This window comes from Emydura macquarii, unplaced genomic scaffold, assembly GCF_026122565.2.
Source record: "Emydura macquarii macquarii isolate MOO-44397 ecotype Brisbane River unplaced genomic scaffold, CSIRO-AGI_Emac_v2 contig_2205, whole genome shotgun sequence".
Lineage (NCBI taxonomy): Eukaryota > Metazoa > Chordata > Testudines > Chelidae > Emydura > Emydura macquarii.
In genome coordinates, this window is record NW_027132342.1 from 20,177,312 (window position 1) to 20,197,697 (window position 20,386).

At 44.2% G+C, this 20,386-nt stretch overlaps 1 protein-coding gene across 1 annotated transcript in view; it reads right to left on the reverse strand.

Moving 5' to 3' along the window:
* Window positions 1–9,062: 9,062 nt before the first annotated feature.
* The window catches only part of IFT56 (intraflagellar transport 56), an 81,278-nt gene continuing 69,954 nt past the window's right edge, over window positions 9,063–20,386 (reverse strand). Inside the window, exons 16-18 of the mRNA XM_067559653.1 lie at window positions 16,318–16,424; window positions 12,374–12,507; window positions 9,063–10,498 (exon numbers count right to left, since the gene is read on the reverse strand). Coding sequence (XP_067415754.1) covers window positions 10,387–10,498; window positions 12,374–12,507; window positions 16,318–16,424 — 353 coding nt within the window. The 3' untranslated portion in view covers window positions 9,063–10,386. The remainder of the gene's footprint in view (window positions 10,499–12,373; window positions 12,508–16,317; window positions 16,425–20,386) is intronic.

Sequence of the window (20,386 nt, forward strand, 5' to 3'; positions counted from 1 at the left end):
GTGTCTAAGTGGCTGGAGTCATTGGAGACTGTAACTTCTTTGAGATAGAATCCCTACCTGGAGAACTCAAGGGATGGTCTTTGGGAGTCATATGGGAGGAATCTTGGGTTTTCCTCTTAGATGCCCACGATGAGTGTGGCTTGGAGACAGTGGACTTACTTGGAGACTGGCATATGGTGGGGAGAGGTGGAGGGGAGGGCTGGAGGTTCCTTAGTGTGGGTCAGAGGCTGGGTGCAATGAGCTCTCCATCATGAGGAGTTGAAGTTTGACCTACCTGTGTTTTCTGGCTCTAAATTTCAATAACAGATATAAGTTGAACTTTTAGAAAATATCATATTCCCCAAGACACTCACCTAGATTGCCTACCTGCATGACAGGCAATGTTTGAAACCAGGAGAACCAGATATATCCTCCCAGTAAGGTAAAACTCCCAGGAAGGAAGAATCCATCTATCCATTGATCATCTATCTACATAAAATATGTTTTTGTAAATTAAAAAAAATGCTATAGCTAAACTACTACTTCTTACTAACTACTACTACTATGAACAACTATAATAAACAAACTACTAAAAGAGCTAAGGGAACAGAGTTGAGGTAAAACAACGTGGACAACTGCAAAGGTTCAATCTTAGGCTGAAATGGTAGAGAAGGAACTGAGGGTGGATCACCCGCACAGTGCTATATAATAACAGCACACTGCATGAGACTGAGCAACACACATGCAAGGGCTGAATGGACATTGCTATGAGAAATATCTGATCAAAGGCGCAGGGAGTGCAAGCACACCTAGGGTGGAGCACGCATAGGGACGCTACTTGAAGAATAACTTTCTGAACTAAATCTTTCAGGTCTTCTTTATACATTATAAAGTAAAAAATAGAATCCCTCCCCTAATTCAGATCATCTTTAATGTCATCACATAGACTTGATCTACACTGGGGAAATGTATTGTGTTGGAAGCCATGTTTAAGTAACTTTCTTTTAAACAAGTGAAATTCTTCTTAGCGAGTACTGTAAACAAAGACCAGCATGTATCAAAATGTTTTAGTTGGTTATGGATAAACCCTAGACAGTCTCAACCAGCTAAGACATTTTAAAATAAGAAATATATAAAATACAACTATTATGGAAATTCTAATGAAGCCACAAAAATTCAGCTCTTAAAAGAACTTTTAAAATTAGCCCATGAGCTCACATTACCTGACTGCGAGGATGGTGTTGCCAGGAGGACTTCAGCTTCCTTGACCATGGGATGCTGTTTCGGGAAGAAAGGCTGCTGAGCAGAGGGGTGTCCATTTATTCAGGAAGGGGAAGACCATACAATATTTGGAAACAGACTGACTAATCTAGTGAGAAGGGCTTTAAATTAGTTTCGATGGGGACAGGTGACAAAAGCCCACAAGGTAAGTCAAAAAACATGGAGACCTGGGAGAATGATCAGAATCTGGGGGGAGCACGGGCCATTATAGCAGGGGTAAGGGAGAGAGACGAGAGAACATAGAAGGGAAATCAAGTCAGTATATTAGATGTCTATATACTAATGCAAGAAGTATGGGGAATAAGCAGGAAGAACTAGAAATGCCAGTTAATAAACACAGCTATAACATAGTTGACGTAATAGATACTTGGTGGGATAATACACATGACTGGAATATTGGTATACAAGAGTACAACTTGCTCAGAAAGGACACACAGGGAAAAAAGGAAGGAGGTGTTGCCTTATATATCAAAAATGTATACACTTGGACTAAGGTTGAGATGGAAATAGGAGACAGACTTGTTGAAAGTCTCTGGGTAAGAATAAAAGGTGTAAAAAGGGTGATGTCATGGTAGGGGTCTACTACAGAACACCTAACCAGGAAAAAGAGGTGGATGAGGCTTTTTAAAAAAAACTAACAAAATCATCCAAAGCACAGGAGTTGGTGGTGATGGGGGACTTCAACTATCTGTTGGGAAAATAACAGAAGGGCACAGATTATCCAACAAATTCTTGGAATATATTGGAGACAATTTTTTGTTTCAGAAGGTGGAGGAAGATACTAGGTTGTACTAGATTTGATTTTGACAAATAGGGAGGAACTGATTGAGAATTTGGAAGTGGAAGGCAGCTTGGGTGAAAGTGATCATGAAATGATAAGAGTTCATGATTCTAAGGAATGGTAGGAGGGAAAACAGCACAATAAAAATAATGGATTTCAAGAAGGCAGACTTTAGCAAACTCAGGAAGTTGGTAGGTAAGATCCCATGGGAAGCAAGTCTAAGGGGAAAAACAATTCAAGAGAGTTGGCAGTTTTTCAGAGACATTATTAAGGGCACAAGACCAAACTATCCCACTGCATAGGAAAGATAGGAAGTATGGCAAGAGACCGCTCTAGCTTAACCAGGAGATCTTTTAATGACATGAAACTCAAAAAGGAGTCCTACAAAAAGTGGAAACTAGGTCAAATTACAAAGGATTAATATAAACAAACAAGTTAAGAATGTAGGGCTAAAATTAGAAAGGCCAAGGCACAAAATGAGATTAAACTAGGTAGAGACATAAAGGGTAACAAGAAAACTTTCTATAAATACATTAGACAAAAGAGAAAGACCAAGGACAGGGTAGGCCCATTACTCAATGAGAGGGAAAAACAGTAACAGAAAATGTGGAAATGGTAGAAGTGCTAAATGACTTTTTTGTTTCAGTTTTTACCAAAATTTTTGTAGTGATTGGTCATATAACATAGGGAATGCCAATGAAAATGAGTTAGGATCAAAGGCTAAAAAAGGGAAAGAAGTTAAAAATTACATAGACAAGTTAGATGTCTTCAAATCACCAGGGCCTGATGAAATACATCCTAGAATACTCAAGGAGCTGACTGAGGAGATATGTGAGCCTTTAGCGATTATCTTAGAAAATTCATGGAAGATGGGAGAAATTCTAGAGGACAAAAAAAGGGCATATATAGTGCCAATCTGTAAAAAGGGGAATATGGACAACCCAAGGAATTACAGACTAGTCAGCTTAATTTCAGTAGCCAGAAAGATAATGGAGTAAATAATTAAGCAATCAGACTGCAAAGACCTAGAAGATAATACGGTGATATGTAACAATCAGCATAATTTGTCAAGAACTAATCGTGTCAAACCAACCCAATAGCTTTTTTTGACAGGATAACAAGCCTTGGGGATGGGTGGAAGTGGTAGATGTGGCATATCTTGACTTTAGGAAAGCTTTTGATACTATCTCACATGACCTTCTCATAAACAAACTAGAGAAATACAACCTAGATGGAGCTACTATAAGGTTGGTGCATAACTAGTTGGAAAACTGTTTCCAGAGAGTAGTTACCAGTGGATCACAGTCAAGCTGGAAAAGCATATTGAGTGGGGTCCTGCAGGGATCAGTCCCAGGTCCAGTTCTGTTCAATATCTCCATCAATTTAGATAATGGAATAGAGAATATACTTTTAAATTTTGCAGATGATACCAAGTTGGGAGGGGTTGCAAGTGCACTGGAAGTTAGGATTAAAATTCAAAATGATCCGGACAAACTGGAGAAATGGTCTGAAGTAAATATGATTAAATTCAATAAGGACAAATGCAAAGTACTCCACTTAGGAAGGAACAATGAATTGCACGCACACAAAACGAGAAATGACTGCTTAGGAAGGAGTTCTGTTAAAAGGGATCTGGGGGGCTCATGGTGGATCACAAGATAAATATGAGTCAACAGTGTAACACTGTTGCCAAAAAAAAAAAAAAAAAAAAAAAGCAAACATCATTCTGAAATTTATTAGCAAGAGTTGTAAGCAAGACATGAGAAGTAATTCTTCCACTCTACTCCATGCTGATAAGGCAAAAATCGGAGTACTGTGTCCAGTTCTGTGCACCACATTTCCAGAAAAATTTGGACAAATTGGAGAAAGTCCAGAGAAGAGCAACAAAAATGATTAAAGGTCTAGAAAACATGATCTATGAGGAAAGATTGAAAAAAATGGGTTTGTTTAGTCTGGAAAAGAGAAGATGGGGGGACATGATAACAGTTTTCAAATACATATAAAGTTGTTACAAGGAGGAGGGAGAAAAATTGTTCTCGTTAAGCTCTAAGAATAGGACAAGAAGCAACAGGCGTAAAATGCAGCAAGGGAGGTTTAGGTTGGACAATAGGAAAAAATTCCTGTCAGGATAGTTAAGTACTGGAATAAAGTGCCTAGGGAGGTTGTGGAATCTCCGTTATTGGAGGTTTTTAAGAGCAGGTTAGACAAACACCTGTCAGGGATGATCTAGATAATAGTTAGTCCTGCCTTGAATGCAGGGGCTGAACTAGAAGACATCTCGAGGTCCATTCCAGTCCTAGGATTCTATGATTATTGTCTACCAGCCTATAGTGCCTTAAAACTTGTTGCAGGGGAAGAGTCATCCAACATGTAAAATGATTTGCAATGGATCTGGAGGCTCATAGGCTTTCCTGCTGGTTAAGCATCAGTGAACAGAATAATTAGCTGCATTTAACATCTGTCACAAAGCCACCACATTGATTTTTCTGTAGCTTTAAACCAAGGCTCAGAGCAGCCATTCCAATCTGTTTCCAAGTTAATTAAACTGCAAAGGAAAATAAAAATCTCTCTTATAAATGGAATATTTTATGTAACTATTTTTAATGACAGCATTTACTGCTCCATTACCTGGTCTCTTTTTGCAACATGGTGACCCTGCCATTGTTCCCATCACGGTTTGAGGGACTTATTCCTGTCGCTATTATGATGGGGTCCTTAAAATGGAATCTTTCCTTCTTTTCATATAAAAGCAAGTGGTCTATCAAATCATGCTAGACATCATACTGGTGATACAGGTGGAAGTTCTTGTTTGAAGACTTTGGCATGGAGAAAAACAGGGTTACTTACCAGTAACTGTTGTTCTTCGAGATGTGTTGCTCATATCCATTCCATTATAGGTGTGTGTGCACTTCGTGCATAGATTCCCGGAACTTTTTTCCCTTAGCAGCCCTGCAGGGTCAGGAGTGCCTGGAGTGCCGCGCTCATGGCGCGGTATATAGGATGCTGCCGACCCCGCAGGTCCTCAGTCCCTTCTTTTTGCCGACTCCGACAGTGGGGACGGAGGGTGGGTTTGGAATGGATATGAGCAACACATCTCGAAGAACAACAGTTACTGGTAAGTAACCCTGTTTTCTCTCTTCGAGTGATTGCTCATATCCATTCCATTATAGGTGATTAAATAGCCATACCTTGGAGGTGGGTAGGAGTCAGCGTTGAGCTACTCTCGCCAGTACTGCTCTGCCGAAGCCCGCATTCTCTCTCGCCTGTTGTACGATGGCGTAGTGGGACGTGAAGGTGTGGACCGATGACCAGGTCGCTGCTCTGCAGATGTCCTGCAAAGGCACTCTTCCCAGGAAGGAATCTTCTGTGACTGGGGAGGATAGAGATATGGAAGTACGCATCTTTGAGGTTGAGGGCAGCATACCAGTCTCCTGGATCTAGGGAGGGAATGATGGAGGCTAGGGAAACCATGTGAAACCTGATGCGTCTGATGAACCTGTTCAGACGACGGAGATCCAATATGGGCCTCAGACCCCCCTTGGCCTTGGGGATTAGCTACCACGGCCATACACTTCGTAAAAACTCTGGGGGCCGACGAAAGGCCAAATGGCAGGGCTGAGAATTGGTAGTGGGAGCCCGCTACCACAAACATGAGGAACCTTCTGTGACTGGGGAGGATAGAGATATGGAAGTATGCATCTTTGAGGTCGAGGGCAGCATAGCAGTCTCCTGGATCTAGAGTGGGAAGAGATCAAGGGGCAATGAAGGAGTGCCACCCTCGTGTACACCGTCAAAACTGTTTATTCCCATTGTTGCCCTTGCTTGGGCCTTGTTGGGGCCCCGCCGAAGACCCCTGGCGGTCACGGCAATTGGGCGTCCTGAAGCGATCCCAACCCCTCCTCGGTTGAGCGGGTCTGGGGCCTGGCCTGGGAGGCGGTGGTGGTTGCCTCTGGGCCTGAGGCCAAGATTGACATCTCGTGGCCTGGGGGCTGTAGAGCCCTAGGGACCTAAAGGTGGCCCAGGAATCTTTTAGGGCATGGAGCTTCTCATCTGTCTTTTGAGAGAAGAACCCTTCCCCTTCAAACGGAAGGGTATTGCTTGCTGGACCTCCTGGGATAATCCTGAAGATTGCAACCAGGAGCAGCAGCGCATGACGATAACCGAAGCCATCACCCTGCTGGCGGCATCTGCCGCATCGCTGGCTGATTGTAATGCCGCGTTCGCCACTGCCGCTCCTTCCTGGGTCACAGTGGTAAAGTCCGTGGCCTGATCTGGTGGCAGCGCTGACTGGAACCTTTGTAGTGAGGACCACAAGCTGAGGTTGTACCTCCCCAGGAGCACCTGGTGGTTGGCGACACATAGCTGCAGTGCTGCAGTAGAGTAAACCTTACAGCCAAAAAGGTCCAGCTTCTTACTGTCCTTATCTTTTGGGGTGCTGCCCTGGCCACCCTGTCGGTCGCGCTGGTTGACAGCATCAACGACCAGTGTACCCGGGGCAGGGTGGGTATACAAGAAATCAAACCCTTCCTTGGGGACATAATATTTTCTCTCCACGGCTTTGGAGGTAGGAGCCACGGAAGAGGGAGTCTGCCAGAGGGCCTTGGCGAGTTTCATAACCCTCTCGTGCACCGGGAGGGCAACATGCAATGGCCCCGCGAAGCCAGATGACCCAAAGAGAGGGTCTTCCTCCTCGGACATCTCTTTGAGGTCTATGCCGAGATTGTCTGCCACCCGCTTTAGCAGGTCCTGGTAGGCCCTGAAGTCAAAGAGGGGGCCCTTACGGTCCCTAGCTGCCACCTCATCTGGGGAGGAGGAGGACAACTGCGGGAGGGGCCCCGTGGAGGGACCCTCCTCAGGGTCGGAACCCTCATCAGAGGGGTGACCCTGGACTGGTTGTGCCGGAGGCGGGGATGCTGGCTGGGCCATTGAAGAGTGGATGGACGCAGTGCCCTGGCCCATCTGGGTACCCCATGGCCCCCAGTACGGCCACTGCCAGGGGCCTTGGGGCCACACCGTTGCCTGCACCGGTGCTTGCAGAGGCTGGCATGCCTGAGATCCGGAGTCGCTAGACCGTTGTTTGCGGCTCCGGGCTGCTGAACAGCCCCTAGATGACGATGAGGAGTGCCGGTGCTGACGTCTCCGATGTCGTCGAGGGGACGAGCTGCTGGAGGAGTGGGATGTAGAACTCCCCCTGCGCCTCGACCTTTTCCGGTGATGTTTCCCACCTCGGGAGTGGGAGCGGTACCGCCTATGACTCCTCGAGACAGAGCGAGAGCGTAGTCTACTCCGTGGTACCGAGACGGTCGGTGCCGAGACAGGCGGAGCCGGTGCTGGAGCCAGTGCCGGAGCAGGCGGTGCCAAGGCAAGCGGTGCCGGAGCAAGCGGTGCCGAGGCAAGCGGTGCCGAGGCAGGCAGTGCAGCGACCTTCTCCCGCGTCAGAGACGGTGACCGTTCCAGGCTACGCACCGGAGTTGGGGATCGGTGCCGAGCGAGGCTCCGCACTGAGGCATCGGAACTGGAGCTGTGATCCCACACGAGGCAGAAGTGGATTGGCACCGCCTTGCGCGTTTGCCTCTTGACCGCCCTCGGTACTGCGGCGTCGAGGCGCTCGACAACTCAGAGTCGGAGCTAGGAGGGGAGCATGCACTCTCAACCCTCCTTGACTGTCTGGGGGGAGATCTCGACTCCTGTCTCCTCCACCCACCGGGGCAACCCAGTGTGGGTTTACCCCGAGACGTTGGTCCCGGAGCCCTCAGCCGAGGGGGGGACGGAAGCATGGGCAGGCCCATGAGGGCGCGTGCTGCCGCGAAAGCCTCCGGCGTCGACGGCCTTTGCAGAGGCGCTCCCCCACCCCGAGGAGTCGGGGGAGGCTCCCTACGAGGAGATGCCAGTGTTGGAGTAACCTCCACGGCACGTAGCTGGGGCATCTCCTGTGACGCTCCTTGCTGTACCGGTCGCAGGGAGGAGCCCATATGCGCGGTCTCGGGCCGTTTCTTCTTCTTCGGCACCGCTGGCTTTGGTGCCGGTGCTGGTGCTGTTGGGGCGCTCCGCACCGAGGAGATGCTTGGTGCCGCCGGTGATCTCGATGGCTCAGAGTCCGGCCGGAGTGCGGACTCCATCAGCCTGGCATCCCGCTCTTTTTGGGTGCGTGGCTTGAAGGCTCTGCAGATTTTGCACTTTTCTCGTCTGTGCTGCTCTCTGAGGCATCGGAGGTAGCAGTCGTGAGGATCACTCACGGGAAAAACTTTAGCACACATGGTGCAGGCTTTGAAACCAGTGGAGCCAGGCATGGCTCTAATGTAGCCCCTAAGGGCGCTTGCTTACTATCTACTAACTGCTAAAGAGTTGTAAATACCACAATCAACAAACAAAGAAAGCACTAAACGCTAAGGGAGGCTACTTGCGATATGCAAGAAGCAGACGTTCCACCAACCGTCACAGGCGGAAAGAAGGAACTGAGGGTCTGTGGGGTTGGCAGCGTCCTATATACTGCGCCATGAGCGCGGCACTCCAGGGGACGCATGAGCCGATCCTGCAGGGCTGCTAAGGAAAAAACGTTCCAGGAATCTGTGCACGGAGTGTGCACACACCTACAATGGAATGGATATGAGCAATCACTCGAAGAGAGAACACCTTTGTCTCTGCTGCAGTAAGATGATAAAAGGTAAATGAAGTTCCTGAGCTCCAGCAGAGAGGCCTGGTGATTTCCCCAGAGTTAGGAGCCTGTGTTCCTTAGAAGCTGGGGAGAATTCACAATCTCTTCTACAGTAAGAAAAAGCAGAACCAAAACCACTTACAAATATAAGGGTTATCCAGCCACCTTCATTTCAGGATCTAATATCAAAGGTCAGTACGTAGGCCCCTGGGCCAGGTTGTGTTAACACGGTTCATCTTCAGTTGATCATGAAATGATGATTTGACAATCACAGATCCACCCACCTCAGCAGTTAAATAAAGTTGCCATCTCAATTGCCAGCCACATCATAATGAGGCAACAAAGCCAAGCAAGAAGTTAGACTGAAAATACAAGTATAAGCTTTAATCAAGATACAGACATCATAGGGTTCAATGAAATATCTTCTCACAAGGTACAAAAATACTTTGTAAGTTAAGCAATTTTATCTTTTACAAATATGTACAGATATTATGTACTGTAAACTCTACAGTGCATTTCTATATCATACTTGTGCCTCTTTTTATACTTTCATCTCCTTTATGATTAAATGTTGTGTTCTATGAAGGATTCTCCCCAGTTCCCTCCCCTTAAAACACAGCAGAGTATTTGCTGGGCAAACTGTCAAGCAAATGCACAGTACACTGCTGCCGAAGATAGTGATTGGCGAAGGGCCTGATCCTGTAAACATATATGAATAACTTTATCCATGTGACAGGTAAGCTGGTGGGACAACTCACATGAGTAAAGTTACTAACATGCATAAATGTTTGCAGGATCAGACTTTACAGTAAGAAACAGATCAGCCAATCTGAACCTCATGCTTTGAAAAGCAATCCCCCCAAATCTTGTCTCTATCCTCCTTAAAAACAAGTAAGCCATTTTGGGGCCCTGCATTTGTGGTTGATTAGCCTCATGTTCAGAATTAATTTGACTTTGGCCAAGGGATAGCAAATCATTTTGGACAAAAAGGGAAGTGATAAAGAGGTTATAAATTCATCAGCAGGATCCATCTCAAAATGGATGTTGCTCAGGATCTGGTGGATTCTACCAACATGGGCCAGGAATATTAAAAACATGTTAACTCTTAATGGTAAGTCAATCACTAAGATATCAAAATCCTTCTTCTATTTGCCATCACCACTCTTGTGCTGAAGCAGATTGGGTGAATCACTTTACAAATGATTCTTTGGAGGTCAGGAGAACTATTTTAAAATATAAACCTCTCCAATTGCCACAGTGCATCTTAGGTAGTACTGTGGGAGCTGGTGCAAAGGAGTCTGGAGTACATCTGAGGGGCAGTTTGAGTTGCTGAATGTTGGAATCAAAGTATGAAAAAGGTTAAGAACTCTTTAACTAGATGCTGCTATTGATGTAGAACAGAAAAAACACAACTAGGATCTGGGTGGGAAGAGCATGGAATTCAAACCCCTTCTGTCCAAAAGAATTTCTTCATATAAAATTACTTATATAAGTTTTCTGCAGTCCAACTGCAGTACTCTTCTTGCTCCATCTGAGGGTTAGGCAGTCTCTTTAATATTTGATAATAGGCCAGCCCTGAAGAAAGAATATAAGGAAGATGGGGGATGTGTGTGAAAAGGGGGCTAGGTTCCATGCCCCCAGCTGCACAAAAAAAGATGGCAGCTGACTTGGTTTTCTTGGTGGTGCTGACTTAGACAGGCACTCTGTTCTCTTTGGCCCACTTCTTCATGATGCGGATGATATATTCTACCTGAGGGTTACCAGTGCTCCTTAGGAGATGTAGCACTTCCCGCAGGGTCTCTCTGAGAAGATGGAAGACAAAGGTTTACAGGAGAGTGAGGATCACTTGACTAGAAACAGCTGAAATTTCTGTGCAACTTTACATGATAAAGGATTGAAAAGCACAGATTCTAGGTATGCAAGCTACTTCACCTACCGCTGAGGAGGAAGGTGACAGCTAACACCACAGTAAAAATACACAGGTGTATGGGTATAGAAATAAAGTATATTGTATCTATGTGCAACTAGAAGGGGAGTTCTAAGTCAGCAAAAATGATTACTCATACTGGACTTTGGCCAAAATATAAAAATTAACATTCCTACTCTTGCAAGAAGTGCCACAAGACATTTAATGGCAAATTGTTAGAACCTCGGTTTTTCAGGCAATCTGACAGACACCTTCAACAGCATAGCAAAACCTATCTCAACACAAACGAGAGTCCTGTAGCACCTTAAAGACTAACAAATTTCTGCGTGGCCCACAAAAGCTTATGCCCACAGAAATTTGTTAGTCTTTAAGGTGCTACAGGACTCTCGTTGTTTTTGCTGTATACAGACTAACACAGCTACCCCTCTGGAACTTATCTCAACACAGGAGTACTGCTCAGCATAATTAGTCAATGTGTTTTGATCACATGAGCATTATGTATTTTTTTTATTATTAAGAAAGAAACGTGCTTCCTTCAGAAGCATCATTCCCTGAAGTATCTTATGTTTTCCTTGAAGGATTCCCATTCAGCTACCAACCAGATCTCATCTTGATTAGCTAGAGATATCTGATGAATTAATTCATACGGGGAACAAGATTTGACATAACAAGTAAATCAGTTGCTTCTCAGATGTCTGCTATCTCCATGTAGAATTCAGATCTTATGGAAGGATTAACTCAATTCCAGTTCAGAGGTCTGAGGTGCACTACTTTAATAAGGAGCACTGTTAGAAAATGGGGGGCAGGCCAGGGAAACAATAACAGATGCCAAGGCTATGGGTGCTCCTGTTTTCTTGAAAGGTGTGCATTTAAGAAAGTGACTGCAACTCCTCCTCCATGTGGCCTCAAATGGGAGTGAGGGGAGAATAAGAATTCCAGAGATGATGTTAATCTCAACCACAACGTACAGGTACTCTGCCAGAGGGAGAGTTGGATGGTTCATTAGTTAATGTTGCTGCTTGGTTACCCAGTATCACAGCAGACTTTTTACTAGAGAACAGGAGCAGAAGATATCCCCTCTATCCTCCCCCCATTCAGTGAGATAGGCCAAAGGCAAAACAATAAAATCAATGGGAAGGACCATCTTTTCTCTTGGAGGATTAATCAAACCAATATCCAATCTAAGCTTGGATTGAACATTTTCAGAAAGAGAGATGAGCCTTTGCTAAAAAACATTCATTTACTATTCAGAAATATATTTGTCGTCCCTCCTGGAATTCTGAGTAACCATTCTTTTATTTTAATTCTGCCATCCTTGGAATTCCAAGACCAAGGAGAAGTGGATAGGACTTCCATTCACAGGCCATCAGTACCTCTCCTTAATCAGTGAAATGAGGTCCTACCTCCCTGCCTTTAGGGAATAAGCATGCTGTGTCTGTAGTTTAGCTCTTACGAGCACAACGACCAGCAATCTATTTGTGGTCGCTACAGTGCAGAGTATTAGGTGATGGACTATCCTCAACAATATATCCTGTCCCTGTTGGGCTGGAAGCTAGAGATAAAAAATGGTTATTGAGTGTGCAACTACTGGGACAGCACTGGTCTCTTTCAAAAAAAAAATTGGTGGGGTAAGGGACACCTGTTCCTGAAGTTGTGCATCTCTTCACAAAAACAACTGTGATTGTGGTTCTAGCTCCAGCTAGCTGAGAATGGACGGCTAACGACTAACGAGAGAAGTAAGGATACATACTTGGGTTCTCGGCCAGCTAAGATCATTTGGAAGATGCCTACACAGGCACCCCTCTTGCCTTCCCAGTATTCAGGGTTAGGGTCTAGTCTCTCCAGAACATCAAAGGCTTTGGCTGAATAGTAAAACTGGCCCATCTGTATAGGAAGAAAAAAAAACATTACACACATCAGATCACAAGACTGCCTATACAGAATGAAATTCAAAGTTACAGGCTGGTTTTGATGCTATTTGTCTGGTATTAGCAAGAGGAACAAGTTCTGGGAACAGCATGCATTTTCCTGCTCTTCACAGGTAGTCTGTAACTAGAACAGATACATTCCGTTCCACATAAACCATATATAGACTAGGAAAATAGATGATGTTTTATCTAACATGTTTTTAAACAGGACTTTGAATCTAGCATAGACAAACCAAGTTGTGACCTTTATTAACTGGTTGTGATCAACTCTAGGCTCCCCTCTAGGTAAACCATATTCAACCAACATGAACTAATAGACCTGATAAAAGATGTCATCCTTATTTTTATATGCAGTGTTGTTGTAGCCGTGTTGGTCCCAGGATGTTAGAGAGACAAGAGGGATGAGATAATATCTTTTATTGGACCACCTTCTGTTGGTGAGAAAAATAAGCTTTCAAGTTTACACAGAGTCAACCTGAAGAGCTCTGTATAAGCTCAAAAACTTGTCTCTCTCACCAACAGAAGTTGGTCCAATAAAAGATACTACCTCACCCACCTTGTCTTTCTAATCCCCTTATTTTTGTCAATGTCAATCTTTTTCAACCAGCCCTAGTTTTTATGCATGACTTACCCTGTACACACGAGGTGCAAAGTGTATAAAAGTGTTTAAAATCATGTTAGTTAAAACAAGTTAATCCAGAAGTTTTAAAATATTATAAATTTTCCTAGTCTAGACATGGCCATAAAGACAGCTCTGAAAACTTTTGGGGTGTTAATTCAGAACTAATTTTACTCCTTACTATAAAAGTAGAAGAAAAATCAAATGCAGTAGAGTTGCAATTCATAGCTATTCTTAACCTAGGGGAAAATCATATACACCCAACTATTCCACCTCAGTTGCCCACTTGTAGGATGGGTCCAGGGGCACCTGGGTTGATACAGATGGGTCATTCTCATTTCTTCTCTTGGCCCTTTTCTAGGGTAGTTTTAAAAGATATGATGTTAGTACGTTAGCTAACGTTTTAAAAGTCTACTGTACACAAGGCAGTTTATACTTTAATACATGATACGTTGGTCAAGTTAAAGACTAGGGCAGTTTAGCACACAAAGTACTTGCTGCCTTCTCTACACTAGATTTCTAATACCTATTAGTTAGCTAACACATGCTAATAACCTACTTTTAAATCCTAGTCTAGACAAGGCCTTGGTTGTAGAGGGGACGACGTGTGGGAAATTAATCAGGAAACCGAGCCTCAATTTCCTCAGATGGTGTCTAATCAGAGAAGCATTTAGCTTCAGATTTGTTCTCATAGGAATAGCAAAAAAAGGTTAAATGTGTGCACACCAGTCCTGGGAGAGAGACCGTTTCCAACAATGCACTGCTGCATTATCAAAGGACAATTATCAATGTGCTTTTGAAATCCAACACTCATAAAATCTTGCATGGCCTGTATCTCAATCTAAAGGACTAAGCAAGAATCCCAGTGCTAGAGACTGAAGATGGTGATCTCATCAAGTAGTTTGTTGTACCTACTCTTGATGGTGGAAAAACAAACAGCAGAGTATCTGTGCTAAGACTGACAAGGTAAGTAAGGTAATACCTTTTATTGGACCAACTTCTGTTGGTGTAAGAGACAAGCTTTTGAGCTTCACAGAGCTCTTCTTCAGATCTGGGGAAGATAACTGGAGTGTATGAGCTAAATATAAGTTGGGACAGATTGTTAAACATAAGGGGTTCACACATGCTGTAAGAGACCTCTTAAAAATGAAGTGGACAATTAATGGTTAGCAGGTAGTAGGGTGAATAGCAAATCATGAGTCATAAAACGAGTGTCTCAGTTTAGCCCATGATTTTTAGTGTCTAGCAGAGTTATTAATTTAAATTCTCAAGCTTGTCTTTTGAAGCTGTTGTGAAGGCTTCCTTTGAGCATGAGGACTATGAGGCCAGATATGGAGTGATCGCTGTATGAAAAGTGTTCACCACAGGTGATATGTCTTATATCATTTTTCTGTGTGAGCTCATTCAAGAGTGTAGTCATTGTCTGATGTCACCCACATTGTTGTTGTTGGTGCATATGATGCACTGGATAAGGTACACACGTTGTGCTAGGCATTTGTAGGACCCCTGGATCTTGAAAGGTGTGTTGTGGAGGGTACTGATCAACATAGCAATGGAAATATATCTGAAGGTTTTGCATATGTTGTTCTGGCAGGGTCTTTAAATTGGTGGGTCCTGGTCTTTGGGAAACTTGCTTCTGATGATCTTAATGAGATTGGGGAGTTGTCTGAAGGCCAGAATAGGGGGCTCAGGAAAGATTTCTTTCAAGATGTGGTCCCCATCATGTATGGACTGTAATTGTTGATGACATCCCATATGGGTTACAATGTGGAGTGGCAGGTGACAATTAGGGGGTGTAGTCAGTGGTTTTTTTTTCTGTATTGAAGAAGGTTCTCCTGGATATTTGGGTGGCCCGTTCCACAATGTGATCTACTTCTCTGGTGGAATGTCCTTGTTTAGTGAAGGTGGTTTTGAGTGTGATTAAGTGTATTATATTGTGGACTTTCTCTTTGGAGCAAGTTCTGTGATATCTGAGTGCCTAGCTGTAGATAACAGATTTCTTGGTGTGTCTGGGTGGTTGCTGGATCTGAAGAGTAAATGTAGTGATCAATGGATTTCTTGTATACAGTCATTTTTAGGGTTCCATTATCGAAACTGATTGTGGTATCCAGGAAGTTGATGCTGATGTGGGTGTTTTCTAGAGAGAGTATGATGGATGGGTGGTGGTTGTTGAAGTTGTGATGGAAATCTGAGGGAACTGAGGTCATCTGTCCAGAGGAGGAAAACATCACTGATATACCTCAGATATATCATTGGTTTTGTGGTGCATTTTTCCAGAAATTCTTCCTTGAGGGGGCCCATGAAAAGGTTGGCATATTGGGGGGCTATCTTAGTACCCAATGGCTCTTTCCATGGTTTGGAGAAAGTGTTTGTTAAATGCGAAGTTGCTGTATGTGAGGATGAATTTGATGAGTTTGGTGATGCATTTAGGGTGGATTTTTGAGCACTGTATATTATCTTGTAGGCCTTTGAGACAGGTAGTAATGCAGTCATGGTGAGGAATATTGATGGATAGGGAAGTGACATCCACGGTGGCAAGGATGGTGTTCTGGGGGAGATTGTTGATTCTGGAATTTCTGGAGGAAGTCTGTAACATCTTGAAGGAAGGTGGCCCTTTGTGTGGTGGGTGGTTTGAGAATGGTTTCTATGAGTCCTGATATTCCTTCAGTAAGAGTGCCGTGGCCAGATATGACGGATCTACCTGGATTCCCTTGTTTGTATATTTTGGGAAGCATGCAGCAGGTCCCTGGGATGGGTTTGTGGTGGATGAGGTTGTAAGATTCACACTCTGGGTTGGAAGGGCAGAATCTGCTGTCCCAGAAAGAACTCCAACTGTAGCCTCTGGTTGTCTACATTAGATTTTTCTCTTAAAATTTCATATTGCTCCCACCAGTAAAGCTCTATTAGAGGTAGAAATTGTGATTAGCACTAGTGTAGCCCAGCATTTTAACCAGCATGTTGTCTAACCAGAAGACATGCTGGTTAAAATGTTGACAGATCTCTACCAGCCTGTATACATTGTGGAGCTTCACTAGTGGGAGCAATGGTGAGTAATTTTAGAAAGAGGAGACTGCTGTAGACAAGGCCTCTCTGTGTAGTGCCCCAGAATTAACACATTAAATACCAGGCCTCAAAGAGAAAACTCACCTTGTAGCAGTCATTTGCAATGAGTTGCAAGAGACTGAAGGACTCTCCTGAGGTTTCCATCTTCAGGTAGAGCTCCCAGGCCAGTCGAGGCTTCTTATTCATAATATCTACAATGAGAATAGAAAGTTGAAGAAAGTGAAGAAACACCATAGTACACTGCCCAATAACAACTGCAGTAAAATGTTCATAATCCTATCACTCAATTCACCAAAGTGCCTGCCCCTCTACTGAAAACCATGGGGTTACAGTGAAAACAAACCACCTCCTCAGCCACAAGAGTGATGATGGGAAAGTGCTACAGTTTGCAAACATAAAGAAGAGTTCTGAAATCCACACCACCTCAGGTTTATATTTCACAAAAACAACACTTACTATGCGGCAACTCAGTGGTCCATATAGTCTGGCATCTAGCCTGTTGGCAGTCCACTGGACTGATCAGTCTACTGTTATAGCTAGTCTGGTATTCTGACCCTGACTGCAGAAATACCAAAAGCTTAACAGGATGAGGAAAAAGCGGATGGAAATAAAACCCAAGAGAAATCCCATAACACATAGCTAGTTATACAATGCTATACCTGGAGGAAACAATTCCTGATCCCCATTTTATGCTTTGAAGCAGGAATTCATATTGCTTTCATTATCTATCTTAGTTTGCACACAACAACTATAAAATCAAACAAGTCCTAGTCACCTAAGTCTCCAGAGTTTTAGACTCAAAGTTATCTACAGCTCAATACATGAACCTCTTTAGTTTCACATAAATAGTTCTAAGTTTCATTTCATGGCTTTGCTCTTGGTTTCCACAGCTTCTGTGCAGGGGCAGGATAAAGCAGCATTCTTTGAAGTGAGCATATTCTCTTGGAATGATGGATTTTAGAGATGACATACAGTACAGACAGGAAAATGCCTAGAGTATGCTTTGTACTTGTGTTCAATAAGAATCTATAAAATAAGCCTTGTCTATACTCAACACTTAACTAAGTTTGTTACCAGATAGTAGCAAGGTTAATAGTTAAAAACCACAGCAGCTAACAGTGTTTCACCCTTGCCAGAGGCCCAGGCTGACACTGATCAGCACTGGTATTTTGCAGTGTTTACAGGATGCTCTAGTGGTGTTTGTATCATGAGTCCTCCTCCTTCCCAGAGCTCTGTGCAGGAGGACAGCCAACGACATATTTCCTTGCACACTGACACAATATCCTCTGCTGGGGCAGTAAAGGAGAGCTACAGCTACCCGAGATTTTTCCAGACTGCACAATTATGAGTAGGCAGCATCAATGATGAAGATGCATAAAACTTGACTGGAATATGGTTGTATTAGGGAGGTGGCATGATGGAGTGTACTAGGCCCTGAGGCCCCCTCCTGGAGGCCTCGTGGCCCTGCCACACCCCACTCCAGAAAAGGGCAGTGGAGAGGGTCCTCTAAGCTGCCTAGAGTGGCTGTGTGGGACACAACCAATCAGAAAAGCAGCTGTCAGGGAGCAGCCAATCAGGAGCCAGCAGGCTAGTATAAAAAGAGCTGCAAGGCCAGAGTGAGTGCAGTTACTGTCTGGAGTCAGAGGAGTGAAGTTGGTACTTCTGGCTGGCTAAAGGACTATGTACAGAGCAGTTGCTGGCAGGGACTGGGGATGTGAAAAGGAGCTCCTGGCTGGCTGCTGGGACTCAACCAGGATAAGGCCTTGAGGTAAGGGTGGAAAAACTTGCTGGGGCTGTGGGGAAATGGCCCAGGGAATTATAGCAGTGATGTAGCTTAGCCAAAGGGATGTTGCAGATAGCTACTATCTGTAGAGTCTCTGGGCTGGGACTCAGGTTAGTAGGCAGGCCTGGGTCCCTCTGCCCCATAAGCCACTGGGGAAGTGGCTTGGACTTTGATACACCCCAGAAAGGGAACTGAATTGTTTAGTGACCCTGCTGGAGAGCTGGGACCAGAAAGGGCAAAGACATTGCTTCCATGGAGGGAGCCCCAGGGCACTACACCATACCAGAGCAGGGACAATTTGAGAGAGCCCAGAAGGGGCTGAGATAGTTTGAACCAGGATACTGTGATAGGTCCTGATTGAGGATTGAGTCCAGGGACAGGGCTGCAGTTAAAGAGACATTATAGAGGGGACTTAGGCCCCCTGTTGGACTTGTACCCCTGAAGAGGTTTGATTTTTTTATTTAACATACAGACTGTGTGAGATTTGGCCAGAGGGCTGAGTCGCCGAAGATCCACCACAAACAGTGTGTGCAGGCACACATAGTTAGACAGGGTGTGCTTGTGAGAGCTGAGTGCCACCTCCATTACTCTCCTTTTATCCTCTTACACATGGGTAAGCTATTCACTGGACACAACTCAATCATGTTTGTTGAACAGTCTAAAGAGTTTGTATCTATCTTGCAACACATACATTAGTATCTATTTCATTTAGACAACAATTAAGCGACTGAAATTCAGTTAAATCCTCTTATCGCTTCAATTTTGGGTAGAGGCCATGCATTAGGTAGAACAAACCACCACAGTTGAAGTCCCATGATTTCAGAGATTAAGGAACAGGGAGTGGAGAATATTGAATAAATAAAAAAGGTATTTCTTATAGGGTATTAGACTATGACACCCTCCTAACCTCAAATCTGTTCCAACTGTGAGATTTAATATTCCCAATCTCATGATCATGGAACTGAATGTCCTGAATGCCTGGCACTCACCTAATTTTAAATACTGACTCCCATGGTTCTTTTTGCTCTAAAGGAAGATAAAAATATCCACAACATCCATGCCATTTTGCTTCCTGTGAGGAAATTCTTTCCAGATTCCATAGATCTTGTGGCTACTTTAACAGTGCGTACATGAGCAAGAATTGCCATCAGCCTTTAACCTGCAATATCTCTGGTATAGAGCTTTTCATGAATTCCAATAAGGGGGTTTCTTCCAGTACTTTTGAAGACTGAAAAGTCCACAAACTGACTCTAGGAGGGTAAGAAAGTTGTTCTGTGCATTTAACCTAAGGTTTAGCTTGTTAATTCCAGGCATGTCCCAGTGTTTTCTTATGAGGGGGAACGCTCCTTTGATTAGGTGTCCACCTCCTCGGAGTTCCACCAGCTACTCATTCTGTGTACTGGCCATTAATGTGGGGAAAATTCCTGTGCTCTTCAAGGCAGGGGAATGTTTGACATTATGTGCACAGAAGTCAAGTGGAGTAACAATCATTGCCGACATTAATCAGATTTACCAGTGTAAATCCCTTCACACTGCACTAGAAATGTACTTCAAAGTAGTTTTGCTGCACAATCAATCTCTCTAATTCTATGTAAACTATAATCTAGGGGTAATGAAGTTGAAAATTACAAGAACTTTTCATATTTCTAGGCATAAACTGTTCACCAGCTGGAGTCAGGAAGAAATCCACCCTTTCTTCCTAACGTACATGTTATAGTATTGTATAAGTAGGTGCATTACGGGGAAGTTAGATCCTCGTCTGAAATGTCCTGCAATGGCCACCATTGGAGATACTCTAATAAACACCTATTCTTATGTACTCCCTTGGTATGGCAGAAAGTGAGATACCAGACTAGATATTTGTTTCTTCAGTTTCAGTAGTAGCACACTCAGAAGAGAAGACACAGGTCTTAACCCCACATATGATGACCTGATGTCTGAGCACTGAAAACCTCACTAACCACTATTCCTGATGACAGACCAATGCCTTTATGACTTGGCAACAACTAGCAACCTGTCTGTCCAGAGAAACAGAGTACCATGCTGGAAGATGAAACAAGAATGGCTTTTCACCTCCTTTTCAAGATAAGATCTAAATACAGTAATTGATACAATAGCTCAACCACTAATATTACATAGAGCCCTGAATCAGTTGCATTTCCAGCATCTCTAGCCTCCTGCAAATATTCTAGGACAGAAATGTGAAGGCCAAAAGTATAACTGGTGCTGGGGCATTGGAATTGGGGGAGCCAGGGGGCCATGGCCCCCCAACTTTTAAGATGGGTGTACTAGCCTTGGGCAGGTGCAGTCTGGGGCTCCCCACAGCAGCCTGGGCTCCCTGAGCCACTCTTACCATGGCCCAGTTTCAGC